At 57.0% G+C, this 8,124-nt stretch overlaps 1 protein-coding gene across 2 annotated transcripts; it reads right to left on the bottom strand.

The window, feature by feature from the left end:
* Positions 1-378: 378 nt before the first annotated feature.
* Positions 379-7,765, bottom strand: TMEM121 (transmembrane protein 121). 2 transcript variants are annotated; one of them, XM_049705874.1, is made up of 2 exons: positions 6,951-7,765; positions 379-2,306 (listed from the first exon to the last, which is right to left on the bottom strand). In XM_049705874.1, exons 1-2 carry the CDS (start codon positions 7,758-7,760, stop codon positions 2,217-2,219), a joined length of 900 nt encoding a protein of 299 aa, XP_049561831.1. In that variant the 5' UTR covers positions 7,761-7,765; the 3' UTR covers positions 379-2,216. The 2 variants fall into 2 exon arrangements, with proteins under 2 accessions (XP_049561831.1, XP_004262515.1); XM_004262467.3 differs by lacking the exon at positions 379-2,306 and having other exon boundaries at positions 6,386-7,765.
* Between the last annotated feature and the right edge of the window lie 359 nt (positions 7,766-8,124).

The following is an 8,124-nucleotide window of genomic DNA, read 5'->3' as shown; positions in this document are numbered from 1 at the left end:
AAACAGTGCCATTTGCAGCAACATGGATGGACCTGGAGATGATCATACTGAGTGAAGTAAGTCAGACAGAGAAACAGAAATATCAAATGACAGCGCTTACATGTAGAATCTAATAAAAATGAACTTATTTACAAAACAGAAACAGACTCACAGACCTCAAAATCAAACTACGGTTACCAAAGGGGAAACGTGGGGGAAGTGATAAATTAGGAGATTGGGATGGACATATACACACTCCTCTGTATAAAATAGATAACTAATAAGGGCCTACTGTATAGCACGGGGAACTCTACTCAATATTCTGTAATAACCTAGATGGGAAAAGAATCTGAAAAAGAATGGAGATATATATATATATATATATATATATATATATATATATATATGAATCACCTTGCTGTACACCTGAAACTAACACAACATTGTAAATCAACTATACTCCAGTAACATATTTTTAAAAAAAGAAAGAAAAATTTCAAGTTAAGTGCACAGAACGTTCTATAGTGCAATGTCCATTAATAAGATGGAATATTACTCAGCCTTAAAAAGGATGGAAATCCTGACACAGGCCTCAACGTGGATGAACCTGGAGGGCATTGAATGAAACAAACCAGTCACAAAAGGACAAATCCCGTGTGATTCCACTCATACGAGTTCCCTAGAAGGGTCAAATTCACAGAAACAGAAAGGATGGTGGGAGCCCGGGGCTGGGGGAGGGGGTGGGAGGGACTGTTTAATGGGGACAGAGTTTCAGTTTTACAAGATGAGAACAGTTCTGGGGATGGAAGGTGTTGATGGTCTCACAACCATACGAGTGTACTTAATGCCACCAAGTTGTTCACCTAAAAAAGGTTAACAATGGTCAATTTTATGTTATGTATATTTTACCACAATTTTAAAGTCAGTGAATAAAATGTATTACCCCTAAAAAACATTCAATGGTGAATTACAAAAGAATTTTTTTTAATTCTACTTGCCAAACCTGCAGAGGATAAAAAGTATGGTGGAAAATGTGACTGATCTAAAAGACCAGGGATGGAGAGGAGAGAGGGTTTAAAAAAAAAAAAAAGATGACAAACACATAAAATGAGATGGTAGAAAGAGGTCCAAATAGAACAGAATTCACAGTAAATGGATATGGATTAAGCTCATCTTTTCAAGCAGAGATTTCCACATAGCACGTAAACAACAAAGTCCACTTTTGAAACAAAACTGTGCCGAGTGTCTTAGTCAGCTCGGGGTCACTATGACAAAGCAGCACAGACTGGGGGCTTCACACAGCAGACATTTACATCTCCCAGTCCTGGAGGCTGCAAGTCCCAGATCAAGGTGCCAGCGCGGCCAGGTCCTGACGAGGACCCTCTTCCTGGCTTGCAGACGGCCGCTGTGTCCTCACGTGGTGGGGAGAGCCATGGTCCCTCCCTCTTATCAGGGCACTAATCCCATCATAGGACCCCACCCTCATGACCTCTTCTAACCTTAATCAACTCCCAACGGCCCCACCTCCAAATACAATCCCACTGGGGCAGGGCTTCAACAAGTGGATTTGGGCGGTTGCGGTGGGTGGGTGGGGCACAGACATTCAGTCCACAGCAGAGGGTTTGAGAATAAAGGGTGGGAAAACATACACCATAAAAACACAAACCAAAGCAAAGCTGGTGGCACAATTCTATCAGGCAGAATGGAACTAAGTCAAAAAGGATGACTAGTGATAAAGAGAAACACGGTAACAAAGGAACCAGGAAAACCAAACCTGTTACCAAGTTAGCATGAAAATGTGCACGGCAAAGGTGACAGAAGTGCAGGAAAGTGACACAATTGCCTGTGAGGTTCCAACAAACCATCTACGCCCAAAACCAATAGATGGTTCAGCCAGCAGAGTCAGTGGCAATGGCTTTCCCAAACCTGACACCTCCCCTCGGTTCCCAGGACTTAGGAAGATGAGGGTGAGATGCAGGACTCCACACTTGGACACGTCGCAGGGGATTCAAGACTATCAAAGACCACTCTACAAACTTGCAGAGAAAAAGCAAAGATCGCAGACAAAGAAGCAGGGATCAGGCTGATGTAAAAACGTGAACAGCCACGCTGGATGCAAAAGCACCAAGCGTGGGAGATGCTGCAGGGCTCACTCGGCTCAGCCCTGTCGGAAAACCATGTGGCATCACCTGGAGAAGGTTTACAGCCCCTTACCTGTGTCCCAGCAGTTTTATTCCTTAGTACATACCCCAGGGAAACTCCTTGGCACATATGAGAGATGCACACACAGGAGCAGTCACAGCAGCACGGCTCACGGTGGCAGCAACCTGGAAAATCCAAATATCCATCGATGGGGACGGGATGGGACAGCGTGGAACATTCATGTAAGGGTCCTTCACTGGCACAGAATGAATTAGCAGACACGCAAAAGTATGGATAAATCTTAGTAAAACATGGAGGGAAACGTATCTCCACAGAAGAATATATATAGCATGACACCCTTTCCATAACATTAAAAACAACTGAAACCAAAATATGCATTCAGAAATGCATATTGATTTGATAAAACTGCACAAAATGGAAACAAAGGAAAGGCGCTCCCAGGTCTCAGGGTGAAGGTGCCTCCCGTGAACGCGGCAGGGACAGGTGGGGGCCCTCGGTGAAATGCAGTCATTGTCGAGATTTCAGCTTTGGTTTGGGTGGTGGGTTTGCAGGTGCCTCCATGATTTAAAGTAACAAATTAAAGAACTGACTGTAAATAACGACATCCAGCGTGGACCAGTGAAGGGAGCATATCATGAACCAAAGGTGATGATCCCTCCCGTTCTCTGCACTTGTTGTCCATTTAAGAAGAAGACTGTGGGTCTTCCCTGGTAGTCCATTGGTTAAGACTCGGCGCTTCCAGGGTTCGATCTCTGGTCAGAGAAGATCCCACAGGCCACACGGTGTGGCCAAAAAGAGAAGACTGTGACCAGAATCTACACAGGATGCCTCCGAACTAATAAGAGAAAGACAATCGGATAGAAAAACAGAATATGCAAAATTCACGGAAGAGGGACCGCGAATGTTCCACGGAGGTGTGAGAAGATGATCAACCTCGTGAATAATCAAGGAAACGTGAAGGTAACTCGCTATCCCAGCCCCATCACGTGGGCGAGACTAACGCTACCACCTGCGTCAGGGGTGGAGAAGCCGCAACGCTCATGTTCTGCTAGTGAGAACGTGAGTGAGGACAGATACCTTAGAGGGAAAAAAATACTGAAAAAACCTAGTGAAGTTCAAAGGTGCTGCTCTTTTGGAGATATAAGTGGCCCCCGTTCCTTCACAGCAGAAGAATTTCATCTGGACACCCGGGCACCCTTTCCCTGTGGACCCACATGTCCAAATTCAGGACAGTGGGGTGTGAGCCAGGTGTCTTGTGCCAGCTTCTGAGAACCACGCAAAGAGATCCTACAAGCGTCCCCTTTCGAGGTCTTCAGCGCCGTCTGTGCTTCGGCTGAGAACCTGGACGGAGCATCAGAGCTCACAGAGGAGGCGGGAGATGGGAGGGACGTGGGTCCCCAATGGGCTGGGATGGACCAGCAGCCTGGACAACCTTCCAGACTCACGTGGGAGTGACACGAACATCCATGTCATCTAATCACCCTCCTCTCCAGTTTCGTGCCTCCCTGGGGGGACATAGACGAGTCCACAGTCAGGTCAGCAGGCCTTCCTCCGTGAGCCAGCACCAGTGAGGAAGGAGTCGATTCCACGATGACCACTGGGATAATAGGCACAGGGCGACCCCCAAGCAAATTCTGGTCTGGTCACCATGAAGGAGTGGCCGCGGGGCAGCCACGGGGCAGCCACTGGGCGTCCACGGCAATGCCCTGCCTGCAAACCCAGCAGGCATCTTCCTCACCTGTCTTGACCTCCCTCCCCATCCCCCCAGCCCCCTCTCTGCCATTCCTCCTACCCCTCGGCTGTCCAAGCCTCGCCCCCACCTGTGACACTTAATTTGACGTGTCGAGCAGGCTGGGCCACAAGAGCCCAGGCAGCATGTGAGGCTATTTCTGGGTGTGTCGGTGAGGGTGTAAGCAGATGGCCTTCCCCGTGCAGCGGTCCTCACCCAATCCTGGAGGCCTGGAGAGGAGCGGGGAGGGGGGACGGGAGGTGGGTTCGCCCCTGCCTGAGCTGGGACGTCCATCCTCTCCTGCCCTCAGACATCCGCGCTCCTGCTCCGTGGCCCTTCGGACTCAGACTGAACGACAGCGCCGTCCTCCTGGTCCCCAGCCCGCAGCTGGCAGGTCATGGGCCCGCTCGGCCTCCACGGTTGCGTGAGCCAACCCCTCATAAAGGGTCTCTTCTGTTCCGTATCTCTCCCACTGGCTCTGTCTCTCCACAGAACCCAGACCAACACACTCGCTCCGAACCGCTGCCGTTCTGCTCTCAGCCCCCTGGTGCGACCCCACCTCCAGCTGTCTCCCTGGGAGAAGTCCGCCCCGGGCGCCCTGCATACTGACGCAGCTGACACACGTGAGTGCCCACCGCCAGTCTGAAGCCCTCGGGCAGCGCCCAGCCTCAGACCCTCTGACTGACGGGTCTTCTCCTTGGTCTTTCTCCGGTGAACTGGCAGTTACCTTGTTTTTGCCACAGATTAAGCCACTCACGCTTCAGCCATGAGAGGCCGTGCAACACTGCAGTGTCCCATCCCTCCTCCACCTGGGCCATCGGCAAAAGGGTCCCCAGAGAGCAGATGACGTGGCAGCCATCCTAACAGGGGCGATGACGGTGGTGGCTTCTGTTCTGGGCTTATCACTAACTGGGTCTCCACCACGTTACTGGACAACATGAATCGGATAGGGCTTCCCTGGTGGTGCAGTGGTTGGGAGTCCACCTGCCGATGCAGGGGACGCGGGTTCGTGCCCTGGTCCGGGAAGATCCCACATGCCGCAGAGCGGCTGGGCCTGTGAGCCGTGGCCGCTGAGCCTGCGCGTCCGGAGCCTGTGCTCCACAACGGGAGAGGCCACAACAGTGAGAGGCCCGCGTACCGCAAAAAAAAAAAAAAAAAAAAAAATGAATCGGATAATGTGAAGTTTAGCTATTACTTAACATGAGGGAGTTCGATTTTGCCAAGTTGGGTTTTTACTATGATGAAGCTATTTTCCTACAGAAAAAGTGAACGTGCTTTGGAACGGAAGAAGACGGGTCAGGAGTTCGAATGTGTTTTCGTCTTGAGGGGCCGAGCTGCGTCGTGCAGGGCAGACTCTGCCTGGTGCCACCACAGCAGGTGAGGTGCATCTGAGCCCCACCACAGCAGGTGAGGTGCGTCTGAGCCCCACCACAGCAGGTGAGGTGCGTCTGAGCCCCACTCCAGGAGGAGCAAGGGGGACGCGGAGGCCCCTCACTCCGGGGAAGAGGGCAAGGCCCTCGGCCTCAAACCCAGGGGCCTCGTCTTCCACTGGCATCCCGGGCTGTCAGACCCCAGACCCAGCGAGGCAAGTACCCCACCCCCGAGGCTGGCCCTCAGAACACGGCCGTCATGGAACCAGTTCTGGCCCAGGGCCCCTGAGGGGCCCAGGTGGGGGGCTTCTGAGAGGGACTTCCCTACCAACAGGGGAAGCCGCAAGGAGGAGTCCCCGCCCTCTCCTTCCCGAATTGGGAAGCTGTTTTTGAGATGACAGGAGCTGTGAGCTGGTGAGTGAGGCGATGACAGACAGGGAGCAGCTGGGTGGCGCTGCTGTCACTTCTGGCCATCACAGACCACCTCAGAAGCCAGGGAAGGGCAGGCTGGGACGTCCCCATCTTGTTCCCAAGGCAAACCCAGAGGGCAGACACCTCGGGCCACGAGCCAGACAACAGCCCCGGTCATGAAAACGGTGGGTGCCGGCCTGGGCCTCATTCGGAGACCCTCAAAGTCGGGGGGCAGTGCACATGGCCCATTAAACCAAGTCAGGACCAGTGTGCCGGGCGCCGCAGGGCCATGGAGGCCAGTGGAGGCAGAGGTAGGAGGCGCGGACCAGCGCTGACGCCCAGGAGGACGGGTGAGCCTGGGGCTCCGTGAGCCCAGAGCCGCCTTCTCTGCCCTGGGAGTGCGCCAAGTTCCCGCCTCTGACACCGGGACACAGGGCCCCACAGCCAAGGCAACCCCACAGCAACGGCCCCACCGCTAGGCGGAGACCCAAGGGCCAGCAAGGGGCTCCTCCCGGAAGAGGCAGGGGCCCAAAACAGACCGTCGGGGGAGGGGGCGGGACCCTAGGGCCCCTCAGACCCACTCTCCCACGGGTCCTCCCTGCCGTCCCCGTCTGACTGCCCAGAGAGACCGGGACAGGACAGAAGTGGACCGGCCCAGCCGCCCGCCGCCACTCGCTCACACCCCGCCCCTCAGGCGCCCCTCCGCAGCTATCAAGAGACTGGACACATCAAACAGGCAGAGCAGTGCCACGTTCCATACAAAACTGTAAACAAGAGTCTTTAAAATGACAGAGGCCTCCTTAGTCCCAAACTCTGAGCCAGAGGCCCCCACCCAGGGACCCCAGGGGAACAGACCTCCGCCCACTCTGTCCTCCCTTCCCACCCAGGCCCCCAGCAGGCGGAGGTGGGACCCTTCCCGCTCTGGCTCAGGCCGTACACACGGGCGCCCACGCTGGGCGGACTGGCCGAGCAGGGGCTGAGGTCCGTGGTCCGAAGGATTCCTGAGATGAAGAAGCGGCCGGGGGTCGCCCCCCACCCCCCTGGGTTCGGGCACTCTCCGCACCTAGCCCCGTTGGGAGCCCGCCCCCACCCCATCCCATGCAAACCGTGCGCCTGCAGCCACGCGTCTCAGCGCCCTCGGGCGGCCCCTGTCACGTGTCCAGGGCGTCTCGCGTGGGTGAGGGCCCGTGGGGGCGGCCCGGCTGGCCGTGCAGCGGCGCGTGCGGCGGCACCGAGTTGCGCTGGGGGGCTGGGGGCTGCAGCTCCAGAGCCAGCGCGGGTGGTGGGAAGTCGCGCACCTGACGGCGGTACTCCAGAAAGGTGCAGGCCTTGGTGGCGAGCGCCACCACGTTCTTGCCCACGAAGATGGCCGAGACGCGGCTGTCGCGGAAGAGAGCCATGTTGGCGGCGCGCGCCAGCACAGCCACCACGTTGACGGTGGCGAGGCTGAGCACCGGATAGAGCATCATCTTCTGCGGCGCGATGTGCTCGCCCTGCATGCTGACCTCACTGAGCGCCACGCACGGCAGAACCAGCAGCAGCATGTAGCAGTAGAAGAAGGTGAGGCCCTCGGCCCAGAGCGGCAGCGCGGTGCGCGGCGGCTCCCACAGGTTGGCCTGCATGTCCAACAGGTCCAGCAGGTCCAGCGCCACCCAGAAGAGGCGGCCGCGCAGGTCCTCGCGCTTCCGGAAGGTGCGCACGTACTCCATGCGGTCGAGCGCCACGAGCAGCAGGAAGAGGCCGGGCACGCACACCGACAGCAGCAGCGTCAGCGCCTTGCGCGCCAGCGGGTCGGCCGCGCCGCGCCGCGCCGCCTTGTAGTTCTGGAAGATGAAGTAGAGCTTGATCTCCAGCACGAAGATGTAGAGGAACCAGAGAATCATGGCGTAGCCGCGCTTGGCCGTGCGCACCTCGGCGCCTACCCACACGGCCACGTAGCGCAACACCAGCAGGAAGCACACGTCGCCCACCAACACGATGATGCACACGCCGATCTTGCGCGGGCCCTGGTTCTGCTCCACCAGGTACGCGTCCATGACCGCCATGCTGCCCATGATCACCAGCGTGGTCAGGCACACGTGGCGCCGGTCCGGGGGCGGCAGCACCATGGTCGGCCGCCGGGGCCCCGACCTGGGCGCGCGCAGCCCCACGCTAGGCGGGACGAGGCCCGGCGGCGGCGGCGGCGGCGGCGGCGGCGGCGGCGGCGGCGGCGGCGGCGGCGGCGCTCAGCCCTCGGGCATGGCGCGGGGCCTGTCCAGCCGCCCCGAGGGCGCCGCTGCTCCCGGCTGGCGAGCTCAGAATCTGAGGAGATCAGAGCAGACAGAGTCAGGATGCGGAGGGGGCGGCCTCTCCCACCCCGGCGACGTGCTTCCCGCGAGGGGCGCTGTCCCCACTCGGGGCCCCGGGCCTCGGCTGCACGCACGCGCCGATGTGCGCACGGGGGGCCGCGAGCCAGAGCGGGGCCTCCAGGGG

This window comes from Orcinus orca, chromosome 2, assembly GCF_937001465.1.
Source record: "Orcinus orca chromosome 2, mOrcOrc1.1, whole genome shotgun sequence".
NCBI lineage: Eukaryota > Metazoa > Chordata > Mammalia > Artiodactyla > Delphinidae > Orcinus > Orcinus orca.
Note: the sequence above shows the minus strand (reverse complement) of the source record. Positions and strands in the feature narration are given on the sequence as shown.

Coding starts and splice junctions, on each gene's coding strand:
- TMEM121 (XM_004262467.3), bottom strand. CDS start 7,760: ATGGTGCTGCCGCCCCCGGACCGGCGCCACGTGTGCCTGACCACGCTG.